This window comes from Danio aesculapii, chromosome 12 (assembly GCF_903798145.1).
Source record: "Danio aesculapii chromosome 12, fDanAes4.1, whole genome shotgun sequence".
Lineage (NCBI taxonomy): Eukaryota > Metazoa > Chordata > Actinopteri > Cypriniformes > Danionidae > Danio > Danio aesculapii.
In genome coordinates this window covers 29547813-29564167 of record NC_079446.1, presented here as the reverse complement: position 1 = coordinate 29564167, position 16355 = coordinate 29547813, and the positions used below count along the sequence as shown (strand labels likewise).

At 34.4% G+C, this 16355-nt stretch overlaps 1 protein-coding gene across 1 annotated transcript in view; it reads right to left on the bottom strand.

The window, feature by feature from the left end:
* cacna1g (calcium channel, voltage-dependent, T type, alpha 1G subunit) overlaps positions 1 to 16355 on the bottom strand; it is a 219791-nt gene that overhangs the window by 119051 nt on the left and 84385 nt on the right. Inside the window, exons 10-14 of the mRNA XM_056470083.1 lie at positions 14662 to 14847; positions 14457 to 14571; positions 11835 to 11990; positions 6352 to 6417; positions 588 to 681 (exon numbers count right to left, since the gene is read on the bottom strand). Of these exons, the coding sequence (XP_056326058.1) occupies positions 588 to 681; positions 6352 to 6417; positions 11835 to 11990; positions 14457 to 14571; positions 14662 to 14847 (617 nt within the window). The remainder of the gene's footprint in view (positions 1 to 587; positions 682 to 6351; positions 6418 to 11834; positions 11991 to 14456; positions 14572 to 14661; positions 14848 to 16355) is intronic.

The window sequence follows — 16355 nt, the reverse complement described above, 5'->3', positions numbered from 1 at the left end:
TTTCACACCGCAAGCGTGAGCAGATCATAAGTTGTACACTAGTTTGATCATGTATAAATATCATTATAACTATATTGTATAAATATTATTATAACTTTAGGGCTACATCATCATGACAATCAAAAACAAAATGACATGATATCACAGCCGATTGTCTTCTGACCGAGTGCACCTTAAACTACATCAGTGACACTCCTCATAGAGCATGAGAAACAAACAGTTCTTTAGCACAGCAATGTGATCATAGGTAACTACATAGAATAGACAGAGATAGATTGATCTGTGCAAAAGCTGCCAACCCTGCTTTTCATTCGCACTGCGCACGCGCTGCTCATGCTCTGCTCTCGCTTACGGTGTGAAACAGGCGTAAAATTAGATAAAGAAATTCTAGGAAAATATGTATATTAATAAATATAAATTTTAAATATTTTTAATGATTGAAAATTCACTAGTATTTACTAAAATAATATGGAAATTTATATTAAATAATAACAAAAAATAAATAAAGAAAAACAAAATAAAAACAAAATAAAAACCCTGAATATACCACATGTTTTTATGTAAAGTATATTTTCTATGGGTCTAACCGGATGATGCAGACATATCCTTCTTGTGTCCCGAAACATCCTCCAAGCTCCGTGCATAAATATCGGCTTCAGAGTCTGACTTTGAGGCATCACCCTTTATCAAACACAGAAGGGAAAAAATAACATTAGTCACCATGTCTTAGTATTTCTGGCATTTAGGGAAAATATTGCAAGGTGAACAACAAGCAGGAGGACGAAGGTGTGATCTCCCCACCCCAGCAGCCCTCAAAAAATCCAGAGGGTGACTGGTATCTAAGGGAGAGACATCCTGATCAGGGGAAAGCACAAAGAAACAAAAAAACCAGCATGAAAAAAAAAGTGCCAGCATGCATTAGACAGCACCAGAATGCACTACCACTCTGAAACCAGCAGTATTGCATGCTAAAGATTAGTCAAATGTATCTTTTGGTGTATTTTTAAGCAGATGATCTCATGGTCAGACCATCTGCTTTATTAGCGTAAGACATATCCACATGCGGGTGAATATGTGTGGGTTTTTTCTCAGCTCACTGGAGCACCAGTAAAGCCGGCACGTCCAATGATCAGGCAGGAGAAATAAACACTGCTATTTTTATCAGAGGGCTCATCACATTGTTTGGCCTGTATCCTCCTCGTCTTCAAGTCTTGTGCTGGTTATAAAATGACATCATGCCTAGAGTTTCAGTGTGGTCTCGTACAGAACCCTGGATGGTTTGTCAAAACAGAGATCACTGTTTAAGGTTGTGGATCAGTCTCTCAGTTCAACTATCAAGGCCCTGATATACTTCCAGCAAAGTTCTGTTTAGTTATTCATTAAGGTGTAAAATTTAAGCTTGAAATATCTAAGCTGTCAGCAAATAATCCAACATATTCCTGCTGCAGGTAGAGGCATTTAGATAAATATGTAAATATGTGGTGAAATTTTTTCTTTCTCTAACTAAACACACATGCGATTACATTTACAGACGTAAGACAACAACACTTAAGAAAGAATTTGATGTAAATATGCCTACATTTGCTCTCCAATTTTGCACTCCACCTAAGTCTTGTCACCTTTGTTTAACTCTATAACATAAATTGGTTTATGCAAGTGGCTTCACCATAAAACAAAATAGTGCTTACTGTTTAATTAGAATTATACCTTTACTGCACTACTATAAAGTAGGGCTGCATAACATTGGAAAAATCTGACATTGCAATATTTTGCTTTGCTGCGATATACAGTTTAAGTCAGAATTATTAGCCCCCCTGAATTATTAGCGCCCTGCCCCCCTTATTTTTTTCCCGAAGAGCAAAAACAGAGAGCAGATTTTTTTTAACACATTTCTAAACATAAGTTTTAATAACTCATTTCTAATAACTGATTTATTTTATCTTTTCCACGATGACAGTAAATAATATTTTACTAGATATTTTCAAGACATTTCTATAAAGCTTAAGGGACATTTAAAGGCTTAACTAGGTTAATTGGGTTAACTAGACAAGTTAGTGTAATTAAGCAAGTTATTGTATAATGATGGTTTGTTCTGTAGACTATCGAAAAAATATATAGCTTAAAAGGGCTAATCATTTTGACCTTAAAATGACTTTTAAAAAATTAAAAACTGCTTCTAGCTGCAATAAAAAAAATAAGACTTTCTCCAGAAGAAAAAATATTATCAGACATACTGTGAAAACTTTCTTGCTCTGATAAACATCATTTGGAATTTTCATTTTCATCATCTGTATATTGTGATATGAATATAATTTCACCAGATGATTTGAATAGCTCTATTTGGAAACAATTCATTCATTTTAAACCGTCTGGGATGATCAAGTCATATTCAATGTAATGCATCTGCATAAAACAATAATTTACAATATAAATATGGCAGAGTAAAAAATAATAAAATAAACAGTTATGGTTTTTTGGGGAGTGTAATGGTATTCAAGTACAGAAATTGAACAATCGTAAAATAACATTGTCATCATTGTATATTTATCTTAAAAATAATATGTAATCATATCTTTACATTTTAATCTTAAATAAATAACCGAATCCAGCGATGTGACCATTGCTGATACACACACTGTGATATCGATGCACAAACGATAAATGTGTGTTCAGCCCTACTATAAAGCAGCTTTTTTTTTGGTGTTTATTTAATATTTATAAAGCATTCATGAAAGGCAGAGTGCCCGAGCATGAACTATCATGGCTATCTTTATTAGTAATTATCTGGAAAGCCCACTTTGGCTCTTTCAAACTCCAAATAAAATTAAGTTTTGGCCTGATTTAGTTTAAAATGACATAACATTATGTTTATTCTTTGATTTAGCTTAAAGTATATCAGGGACTTCAAGGTTTCTAATTTTAAACATTGATTGTACATTTAACAACATGATTGAGAAGCTGGTCCCTCATATTTTGATTAATGGATGTAAAAACACTATTAGCAAGTACTAAATATTTTGTGCATTTACCATAGTATACTATATGTCAAAGAGAAAGATAAAGTGGAGACCATTCTGACAAACCATGCTCCTACAAACAATGTATCCCATTGGCTTCACTTAACATCAAGCTGAATCAAAACTTTGTCCGTTTCAGTTTCTGAAAGAAAATCAATACATTAGTAATGAGTGTGTAATGAAGAAAAAAGCAAATTTGAGTTGAAACCAGTGGGATCACTGCAACACCAAACACGGCACAATTGAACAGCAATTAATCCACACCATGACTACAACGAAAAACAGTGAATAGGACTTGTCAATAGGGAATAACACAATATCTAAAGCAACAAAAAAACAAAACTTAGTTAGCTATGACACTGGAGTCTAGATACTTTATGTCAGATCTCAGTGCCCCTTTATACCAAACGTGAAACAAAACACAGCTGTGATAGATTGAACTAGCAGAGAGGCATTACTATGCATTTTCAGGGACCACCACCGGCATCTTTTGAGTACAGTTGGCGGTTAGCTGAACATTAGCGCCCAGTGTTACTCACTGCAAGATCAGAACTGAGCACTGTGGACAATGTGTCTGGATTGTGCTTGACTATCCTCACTCCAACATGGCCTTTCTAAGCAAAGAAATGTGGGTGAAATGTAGTATACTGTTTTGGGTAAAACAAAATGCCCTCATTTTGACATGATACTTGTAAAAGTTTTTAAATAAAAAAAATCTGTAAACAAATCATTTTGAATTTAGTTTAGGCTTATTTAAAACATTTGATCTCATAAAAAAAGTATGATCTCATCATTAAAGACATGCAAATAAATCAGAAGTATTTGACTCTTTATCCACAATCTCATTCATCACAGTTTTTGACTCAAGTGAATCAACTGGTTCATTGAAATGACTGGATGCAAGTGAATAAATTGTTCACAAATCAATTAGATCTGCTAAGTGGATCAAATGACTCACTAAATAGATCTGATGCAAACTAATTTTGTACTTTTTGACAAATGATTGGTGGATTCAAATTAATTGTTAAAAATGCATAATTGTTAAACAAAATCTAGTCTTTATTCGGATGTAGGTAGATCAATGTATAATTGACAAAGTTCAAATTCATAAAAATGTGCCTCAAATTTGCCAAAATGTAATATAGTTACAGCCACTTCCACAGTGTTGCCAACTCTTTTCAACTGAAAGTAACGAAGCTCTATCGCTAAATGTTGCTAGATGACGGCATGCATAAATTTGCATAAACTTACAGTCGAGCCGAAATTCTGACTTAAAGTTTTTGTTTAAAAGCTCAGTTCAAGAGTTCACACTTAGCTGATGATTGATTATAAAGCATGTTTGGCATGCTGTCCCGGGAATGAGCTCTGAGCTCATAAGATCCTCGAGCTCGGGGCTCCCTCCTGTTTGCAGCGTGAAAGGGGAGTTTGAGCTCAGGTAGGTCTCGAAAAAATTAGGGATTGCTAGGGAGATATACTGCTGATTAGGAGCTCATCTATTTTGCCAATTTAATTCGGTCAATTCACCTATGTAGCATGTTTTTGGACTGTAGGAAGAAACCGGGAAACCCGGGGGAAACCCACGTGAGCACAGAGAGAACACGTAAACTCCACACAGAAATGTCTGTGCCGCCCTATAAAGGAAAAGGGAGGAAGAGTAGGGGTGAAAAGGAGGATTCTTCAAGATAAAGATAACTGAGAGAAGAAACCCTGGTTATTTATAGTGAGGTTAGAATCAATTGGTGGATCATGCGTTAGAAAATGCAGGACCAGCTGTGGTCAATCATAAGCATGTGATCCTCTCGAAACTAGTTTATAAATAAACTTCACAAACTTTTTTTTTACACAATGACATCTCTTGTACATTGTTTTATTGTCTTTTGAGAGAAACCTGTCATTTCTGCTTAAAAAAATTGCTGGTTGAATAAAAACTTTAAATCAGAATTTTCCAGGGGTGTGAATAATTTTGAGCTTGACTCCTATTTCTATCACTTGAATTATGTGCTAAAGAAGTTATATTTATATTTGTGTTATATGCATCTCTAATACAAGAAGCTTATTTTGTTTCATGAACTATGCAGTCTAGAATCTGTTATAGCTTGGACAATTTCAGAAACCGTAATGAACTAAAGCTCTGCAATCGTGAGCAATATAATCACTGGAGAAGAATAAATGGTCAAATAAAATAGTTTAATTTTAAACAAAGTAACATATATCTATATGACTGCTCCATGAATACACAGTGTGCACATGTGCAGGTCATTCACACTCAATAGAATTGGAACACACCTCATGCTCGCATGTCTTTTTTTCTTTGCTAGATTTGATGCTAGGTGCTTTTTGGATATAAAGTCGCTAAATCTAGCTTCAAAGTCACTAAGTTGGCAAGACTGAACTGTCATGAGATTGTGTTTTACTTCTCTTCATTTAAATAAAGTTTTCAATTAAATAAAAAAAAAATCCTTTAAGGTGTTTGCCAGAACTGTTTTGGTCAGGTACAAGGTGTAAAAGAAAGTCTACCGGGGCTGTGCTGTCAAATTAAGACATTAGGGTTGCTATGCGGCTGCTGCTCAATCACAGGTCTTAATTTGAGAATTCTACTGGGCTTGACCAACCTTGCTGATAGAGAGATTTCAGGCATGTTGTGACATGAGATGTGCTAATAGCCCCTGTGTAATGACTAACAAAGTTTTTAACTAAAGTTTGATTGTCAAGGTGAAGTACTGAAAGGTGTAAAAGGCCATCGGTGCTCTTCCACTGCATGTGTCACCTAGCACAGCTGAATGAATGAAAACAAATACACAATGTGATGTCCAGAATCACAAAACAGATGAGTCTCCTCAACAGGGTCAAGTGCTTCCACTCAGCTCTGGCTCACTGAATGGACTTTCTTCATCGCTGAGCTACTGAACTCAGCGGAGGGTTTTCAAACAAGACTTAAAGGTCTTGTTAAATGAAGAAAACGAGGAGCGCATGCAGAGTAATTCTACGAGATCAAAATAATTAGTAAAGAGGTATTAAGAGATGCTTCTGCATAATAAATGTTTTGAGTTCTATTCAAAAGGACTTTCTGAGTCGCCTTATTTGCTTTTGCACAGCAGTCGGCCTGGCTTTGTCTGATTTTGCTGAGGCTTTCCATAAGCCCAAACATATCCTTTCAGCCAGATGAAATAAAGCATGAGGCTCTACAAGGTTTGTTCTCTGCCGCCAGGCACTGAGCAAGTGAACCTGAAGAAAGACTTTGAGTCGGGTCTGCTTCTACAAGAAACAATCACAAGTGACAGTGTCCACAAACGCTGAGATCCTCCTGGTTAGTCTCATGCGGCGTGCTACATACCCCTGAGTCTATAGGCAGCTGAATACAGCTCAGCTGGCCATGCAAATCGTCCCGCTTGGTTATTTCCTAAAGGTTGGGCATGTGTTAGGATTTTACCACAAAGAGTAAAAAGGTAAGATAGAAAGAGGGAAAAAGCACAAAAGAAGAGTTAGAAATTGGACAAAAGACACATCATGAGAAATTGACTCCCATATTTCATACAGCAATGAGGCACTTTTGCATTTTGGGTGGAGTTAAGGTTGTTTGCATGTTACAGTATGTTCAGTACAGTACAGTAAATACTGAAATAAATGAGCTTTTGATTTTAGTCTGAGATGACACATATTTAATTTTTTTGACTACTTTTGTATATTAGATCAAGCGAATGAATGCAGTTGACTGAAAAACCTAATGCACATAACAGTATTGTTGTTCTTTTTAATTCTACAAGTTCTTTAACATCATAAACTAGTGCTCTGGGTCAGATGACTTTTTAATGGTCCATAATACAATTTTTATGTTCCAAAACTCTTGGAAAATTATGTTCAACAAGGCTATAAACACATTTAGTCAATTTTATTGTTTCTTGTTACAAGAACTGTAACAAATCAGTTGGGCACCCTTCCTTGGCATCCATTTCTTATAATGAGAGTGCTGGGCATGTCACACTGCAGCTTGTCAGAGTCTGACATTTTAGTTAAAATGTGTCTTTCTTTGTGCCAGCTTTTGTAGCCTCTTTTATTATGAGAAAAATAGAGAATTGCACACAAGGTGTATTTGTTTTTGCATATGTTTTATATATAGTTCTAAAGTTATTGGACAAATATAATATAATATAATATAATATAATATAATATAATATAATATAATATAATATAATATAATATAATATAATATAATATAATATAATATAATATAATATAATATAAAATAATATAATATAATATAATATAATATAATATAATATAATATAATATAATACAATATAATATATTATAATATATTGGGATTATATTTGTTGGGATTTCAACAAGTTTATGCTGCACAATGTTTTCAACTTTAATAATAATAATAATAATAATAATAATAATAATAATAATAATAATAATAATAATAATAATAATATTTAATTGTTTTAAATAATTTCCAGGAGTTGTATTATTATTATTGTTATCATTATTATATATTTTTTTATTATTAATCTTATTATTATTATTATTATTATTATTATTATTATTATTATTATTATTATTATTATTATTATTATTTATTCATTCATTCATTCATTCATTCATTCATTTTCTTTTCAGCTTAGTCCCTTCACTCATCAGTGGTCGCCAGAGAAGAATGAACCGCCAACTTTCCTTCCCACGCAAACACAGAGAGAACAAGCAAACTCCACACAATAATGCCAACTGGCCCAGCCGAGACCTTCTTGCTGTGAGGCAACAGCACTACCCACTGCGCCACCGCATCGCCATTATTATTACTATTAATATTATTATCATCATTAAATTATTATTATTATTATTATTATTATTTATTACTACTACTACCACTATTATGATTATATAAACATCTATTTAAAGTTTTTATATAATTTTTAACCAAACAAATGCAGCTTTGGTGGGAATAATAAAACCAGAAGAAAAAAAATCCAGATTCATTTTTGAAACTCCATGGACAGATCACTGAACAAGCTGATATATAGTGTGATATGCCACAGTAGTCCAGCCAAGACACGCTGTTTACAGCAGTGCAAGTGCAACTATGTATGTGAAGCTATTTGCTTCAGTGGACGGGACATTACGCTGCTGAGGGGACATTCATTCTGGCCCCTTGATCTCTCTCTGCTTCACACACGTCATTCAGTTACCAGTTTCCCCAGCAACCCTGACGCACTGAAAAGTTCGGCCAACTAAAAATAAACACCATGTTTACAGAAAACCATGTAAGGTTAAAATATTAAGCCAACTACAGTGTTCATTGATTGCAGAGGGAAGTAAAGCGATACGTTTTAGATTATCAGATCAGTTGAGATAATATTATAAAATCTGACATGGTAAAGGTAAACGCAGATAAGGGTCAGCTGAGGGTAGGCTATCCTCTCGTGTTTAAGTTTGAAGTTTATTTTGAAAGCAGCATAATTTCCTCTGAGCTGCCATGATGCAGTATGAAAGCTATTTCAGTCTGGCAGACAGGCACAGAAGAGGCACGCTCATCTTTTAGAGATGGGGGAAAAAAAGCAAAAAAACTGAGCTCCGTCCAGATAATACCTTCTTTCAAGTCAACTAAAATGCTCTATGTGTTCATCCACACTAGGAACTTTCACTTTTCGTCTTATTATGCTAATTATAATGAATGACAAACCAATTTTCAATTCTGTGTTTTGTTGGTCTAATGAGGTGTTGCAAGGAAAAAAGCACTTGATTTTTTGATTCATCTGTTTGTTATTCCAACAATGATTTTGCTCAATTGAACAATTAATCAACATCTAGTGATACCATTTTCATTAAATGTTTTTTTTTTTATTTGCTTAATTAACTTTGTGAGCCAAAAATGAGTAAAAACAATCTCACATTTGTTTAAAAATCAAGTACAAATAACATTTCAGCAAACTGCACAAAAATACAATGTCATCTTACCTCATTCCATATAAATTAGTCATCTAATCTTGATATTTTTAATAATACATGTTTAAAATGTATTTAATTTTGCACGGTAGGTACCTGCGTGCTTCGTTTTGTTCCTTTCCAAAGAGACGGTAATAAAACAACCCCTCCACCCAAAATGATACATAGGTTCCACATTTATATCTCTGATTTATCTTAGTCTGGCCATTTTTTTTTTGTCTGTGTCTGTCTGTCTTTCTGTCAGAGAAAAATGGTTGCTATGCATTGGGAGATAAGTCGTCTCATAAGATCATGGAAAAAAGAAGGTGATAAAGAAAAAAAGAATGAAGGAAGGAGTTCTGTATGAGAAGAGTAAGGAGTAGACCCTATTACAAACAGAACAAGAAACGCTTCTAGTTAAATAAATAATAGTAGGCAGTGTCCTAAACAGGCATGACAAGACAAAGCAACAAGCGTTTCAAGTGTCTGTCCTAACCAGCTGTGACAATAACACAACTATTTGTCAGTTGCTGCTGTATTTCTCTGGTGCGGTGGCCCAATTCAGTTCACTTGTCGGCCATCTTGGAAATGCTCCCAGGCAGTATTTTCCCTACAACTGCTAACTATCTGAATAAAAACAGAAATAAATATCCAAAGCCTCTTATCAAGATGATTTTTTTATGGCTGAAATAAAAATTTAAAAAGTAGTAGCTCTGTCCCTATTGTATGCAATGCACTTAAATATCAGGTGCATCCTAAATTGCATACTTACGCACTATTCTATGCTATTTTGTAGTATAAATAGTGTAAGTAGTGCATTCACACTGAAAAATCTGAAAAGAATAAGTGCACTTAAATATCCTGATGATGCACTTATTTAACTGTTAAAATGAAGTATGGAATGTTGGACACTTCACGCGCTCAACAGATGCTGCTTTGCTCACGTAGCGGAAGGGGCAGAGATTTTGGCCACTGATGTTTAATCATTCATTTATTCATTTTCATTTCGGCTCAGTCCCTTTATTAATCTGAGGTCGCCACAGCGGAATGAACCGCCAAATTATCCAGCATATGTTTTACGCAGTGGATGCCTTTTGCTAATTTGGCAACCGACAAACGTCATCTGGAAAACGGTTTAAATATCCGCTTAGTAAAAAAAAAATTTGTGTTCCATTTGGGACTACACTACATTTATATGTTGAGTGTGAAAGTGTGTCAGTAGTACATAGTGTGCCATTTGGAACGCAGCTATATACATTATGCACTCTAATACCTAGTGTACAAAATGTGCATATTCATTATTTAAGGTTAAATTAGTGTATTATTCGGGTATTCAAAGTGTACTTCTTAAAGCATAATATCAGGGGTGTTACATTAAGCCATAATTGACGATTACCATTACATTTAAAAATAAATACCAAACATACATTAATACACCAACACACACACTACTGTACAAAAGTCTTTGGCCATCAAAGCCCTTTTTTAACTTCAGAATAGTTTAAAATTGGGTGAAATGGTGGCTCAGTGATTAGCAATGTCACCTCACAGCAAGAAGGTTGCTGGTTCGAGTCCCGGCTGGGTCAGTTGGCATTTCTGTGTGGAGTTTTCATATGCTCTCACAGTCCAAACACATGAGCTTTACTGTAGGTGAATTGAATAAACTAAATAGGACGTAGTGTATGTGTGTGCATGTGAGAGTGTATGGGTGTTTCTCAGTACTGGGTTACAGAAAAACCTGAACAGAACAAAAGCTTTAGCCAGTAATATGGCTATGTTATTATTCTAGATGTGTACATGTTTTAATTACGATTAAGTATATTTTAGTGTAAACACACTATCAAAACTGCCAAACATAAAACCTTTATTTGCCCATATATATAATTACAGCTTGTATGTACATTTTCTTCATTCATTCATTTTCTTTTCGGCTTAGTCCCTTCATTAATCTGGGGTCGCCACAGCGGAATGAACCGCCAACTTATCCAGCACGTTGTATTACGCAGCGGATGCCCTTCCAGCTGCAACCCATCTCCGGGATACATCCATACACACTCATACACTAAGGACAATTTAGCCTACCCAATTCAACTGTACCGCATGTCTTTGGACTGTGGGGGAAACCGGAGGACCCGGAGGAAACCCACGCGAACACAGGGAAAACATGCAAACTCCACAAAAAAACGCCAACTGACCCAGCCGAGGCTCGAACCAGCGACCTTCTTGCTGTGAGGCAACAGCACTACCTACTGCGCCACTGCGTCACCCTACAATTTCTTCAATTAACCCAAATAAACTAGCTAAATTCAAATGAACCAGCACACTTCTTTTTACTATTTCTGCCATAAGAGTAATATACAATAGCATAAATAAGCCATACTATAGGTGTTGAGCCGTGCAGCTTTACACTGATAGAAAATTAGACCTAAAATTGCTCCTCACATATATCAAACATCAAAAAAAGGATGAGAGGAGATTGATATGGAAGTTTAACTTGTCAAGTCCTTCAAGTTCAATCCTTGAACTTTAAAGGAAGAGGACTTAGTCTAGTGAAGCATAATGAAAAGTCATGAAAATACAAGGTACGTGCTCTTAGTTTCACGCTTTTCAGCTGTGGAGTGGAGTGTGAGAATGCGCGCAAACAGATTGGCTGTGATTTTGAGTGTCGAGCGGCATTTTCGCTTTCAGCCTGGACAGAAAAATTGCTTTTCACTTGAATCTTGTCAAGTCGTGTCTGTTTAGGACAAAGTGTTAGACGGAGAGGTACAAGAGTGAGCTCGAGGAGAAAGATAAGGTGCTAGACTCTAAAGGACAAAGAGGAGATGACAGACTGCGAAATGTGGAGGGAAAAAAGGATGAAAATGCAGAGGATATGTTGGAGACTGGCTTTACCTCTGTTTGGAATCCCTCCACTAAGATAGCAACTAAGAGGTTAAACAAGACATAATTCCCAAAGGTCATGAGGGCGATGAAGTACAGAGCAGCCACAGGAGAGGTGGAGGCCATCCCGTTGTACAGCACTTTATTCCAGTCCTCCTGAGTCAGGATCTGATATGAAGTGACATAGTAGACAAACATCAGAAACACAAACAAAATTCAACTGTCATTTGCACTTGCACAAATGTTTGGGGTATTTTTTTATGCTTTTGAAATAATTGTTTCATGTCTGGCATATCAGCATTTAATTGATCAATCGTAAAGTTAAAATACACTGCTGTGGAATCAATCCACCAATCAATCATAATTTATTTTAAAAGTACAATTTACTCTTGTGGATGCAAAAATTCATTTTCAGCAGCCGTTGCAGTTTCTTTTGTATTGGAATCATTTACTCTCAAGCACACATGTTAAACTATACATTGTGGTGATACATCAACACCATCTCTAACTAAAAAAAGAGTGATATACCATGCTCAATATCATCTCTCACATTGTTTTACATTACTCTAGAGCAGGCATGGGCAAACTTGATCCTCGAGGGCCGGTGTCCCTGCAGAGTTTTGCTCCAACACTAATCAAACACACCTGAACACCCTAATTAGTGTCTTTAAGATCACTAGAAAGCTACAAGCAGGTGTGTTTGATTGGGGTTGGAGCAAAACTATGCAGGACACCGGCCCTCCAGGATCGAGTTTGCCCATCCCTGCTCTAGAGGAAAGATTTTGAACAAACAAGTACAAAATTATACAATGTATTTGAATTAGAAAATATTTTTTAAAACACCTCACAATGTCCTCTCAGTTAACATTAGTGCATCATCTAACACTAATGAACGTTGATAAATACTGTAAGAAATGTACGGTTTATTGTCAGTTAATGAAATGTAATATGTGTACTGTTTATACATATCTATTAAATAAGACTAACTTTGATTTTATAACAGAAAAAGTATTTATTAAACACAATAAAGATACTCATTTCATTTCAACAATGGATTGGTTGAAATGAAGAAATAGCAATCTGTTCTCATTTTTGTTAGATGCTCTTGCTTTATTTACATTCTTCATGAAACAAAACCATAACCATAAATGGCTTAACACCTTCCTGAGAAAAAATGGCAAAATTAAAAAAGTCAAAGCGAGAATATTTAATTGAGTGTGGATCAATATTTCCTGAATTAAGCTTTCCAAAAGATCAACGCAACAGGTAAAGAATTAAGCAACACAAGAGCACGGTTCAAACTATACAACTGTAAATGTTGTATAGACTTGTAAATGTTGTATAAACTTTATTTTAACTAATGCTAACAAATGAACATTATTGTGAAGAGTTTTTTGTTTATTTGATATACTTATAAATCTTACTGACCCTAAAGATTTGAATAGTAGTGTATAAAATGTGCATTGCATGACCATTTATAAATATCTGGGCTAAAAAATAGTGCTGGGCACTTTTGTTTTGACATAATTTAAGTGTGTGTAATGTGTATATTTATAATGCATATATAAATACACACAGGCATGCATATATTTGAGAAAACGTTTATTTATATTTCTATATAATATATGTGTGTATATGATACAATACAATATTTCAAATATTTATGTAACAAAAATATATATATGAAGAGTTTGATTGCAAAACGTGATAAACGTCATTTTTTTGACATTTGTATTTTATTATTGGAAATCACTATTCAGATGTACCTTAATCTATGTGTGAATTGCTGCCATTAATAACATTTAAGCATGTACATTTTAGGCCTACTACAGAATGTATTTTTTCACAAAATGCGATATCCACCAGACCAGTGTCTGTACAAAGTGTGATTTAACAGTTATAGAACGTTCAAGAGAGAGTCGCCGCCGGTGAAGTGCTTCGAGATTGCTCATTGATTTAACAATAGAAGATGAAGCCTTCAACTTAACAAAAATGTATAAAAATGCTACAAAAGTGGACCAGAATAAAATACTCCTGCGTCTGTCAACAATACACAAATGCAGCAGGGAACGAGTCTCCACTGATGTCAAGAGGAGGAAGGCCAGGGAGCGCCTTTTTCCTATATGATGTATAGTTTTTTTTACCAATTTAAGATGTTTGACAATGTTAAGATTAATATGTTGCATTTTGTCTTGGTTTTTTACTTAATTATGAACTATTTATGGACATAAAATTAAACAAAGAATATCCTGGATTTGAAAAACATTGTGTTCCTGGCCTTGACTGAGCTCAAGTAATAGTTTAATGTACAAAAATTATGAATGAACTTGACTGTTGATGTCTTAAATAATAATGTCAAATAACCAACATTTTTCAAAATGGATATATCTCGTTTTGCAATGAAACTCTTCATATATATATATATATATATATATATATATATATATATATATATATATATATATATATATATATATATATATATATATATATGCAATTAATCGCAACAACAAAAATACATGCTGGGAACGGTTAACGTTATATTTGGTGCTGTCTGTTTATGATTTCATCACTCAAGATGGCTTCTTAATCAAAAATCTAAATTGGTGCTGGTGTACCATGCATGAATCTTGCCTGAAAAACTGTAACAATAGCCCACAGCAAGGAATCAAAGTTCTTTCGGTCAGGAAGTGTGTCTCCATCTCTCTCAGAGCCGAATTTACACCCAAACAAGTGCATGCCTAGAATGCTGAAAAACAAAAATGATGAAATACAATTAAACCTGAATGAACTAAACGCACAGCACATTCAAACAGCAGAAAATCTATTCTCATCTTGCCTGAAAATGAATATGAAAAGCATCAGAAGCATGCAGAAGGTGGCAACATTGTCCATGGTCTTCATGAGGACCACCAACTGCCTCTGCAAGGCGGGCATAAAGCGGACCAACTTCAACACTCGCATCAGCCTGAAGGTCCTCAGCACTGATAAACCTCCTCCCTGCTGGCCGACAATCTCCCAAACACTGTCAACACACATAAACACACACATCTGACTATCTGACAAAACACACAACAAGGGCAATGCTAAAACAAATCCTGGCTTCAATATACAGTAGTCACACATTCATCCCTAGGGGGGTGAAATTTAATAGGGTTATTTTGTGAAACTTTTCGGGATGTTTTGGTGTGGTTTGTTGCACTTCAAATAAATTTGAAAAATGTAATGATAACATTGCATAATAAAAGGTTCCTCAAGATAAGGACCAAGATGATTGGTGCATAGTTAGGTTTCACAAATGGTAAACAGTGGGTTTTTTTCCTCAACATAATTCATCAGATTTAAGTGTGCAACTCTTAAAAAACAAAACAAAACAAAAATAAGTCCCTAAATGTAGTCTAATGTACACTATAAATCAAGGGCTTTCATTATAAATCAAGCTTTCATTTTCTATTAATTTGCTTAAAATTGTAATAAATTAATTCTGTATTAAATAAAATCTATTCTAATTAATATCGTATTGTAATATCAGTTATTGTATTGTAATACTATAAAGAAAATGACATCTGAAAGATAATTTATAAATAAATACAAATAAATTACATTTTAAAATATTAAAAAGGAAAACGTTTAATTAATTTAAGTATTAAAATAGAATTAACATAAGCTGTTAAGTTGGAAAAATGTCATTAAGTATTCAAACATTTGTCTGATGTATAAAATCATTCATGGTCTGTCATCTCCACCTCTCAGTCGGTTTGTAAACATAAGGAACACCACACAGAGAGCAACACGAGGGGCAGCCCGAGGAGACTATATTGTCCCACTCTGGAAATGTGCCTTTGGTCAGGGTGCCTTTTCAGTTACAGCTGCACAGGAGTGAAACTCTGTCCCTGGCAGCATCAGAGAAATAACCACTTACAATATGTTCAAAACACTTAAAAATGTGGTTTATAAAACATCAGATGTGTCATCATTCATATTACCTTGTACCTACCTATCCTGTTATCACTTGTTCCTGCCATCTTAATGATTTGTTGCTTAAATATGTTTTAACTACTCTATCTCCATTACATAATGTTGGTGTTTTTAGTTTATTTTGTACATACAGTTGAAGTCAGAATTATTAGCCCCCCTGTTTATTTTTTTCCCCAATTTCTGTTTAATGGAGAGAAGATTTTTTTCAACACATTTCTAAACATAATAGTTTTAATAACTCATTCCTAATAACTGATTTATTTAATCTTTGCCTTGATGACCGTAAATAATATGTGACTAAATATTATTCAAGACACTACTATACAGCTTAAAGTGACATTTAAAGGCTTAACTAGGTTAATTAGATTAACTAGGCAGGTTATTGTATAACGATGGCTTGTTCTGTAGACTATCAAAAAATATGTAGCTTAAAGGGGCTAATAATTTTGACCTTGAAATGTTTTTTTTTATATTTGTTTTTATTCTAGCCTAAATAAAACAAATAAGACTTTCACTAGAAGAAAAAATATTGTCAGACATACTGTGAAAATTTTC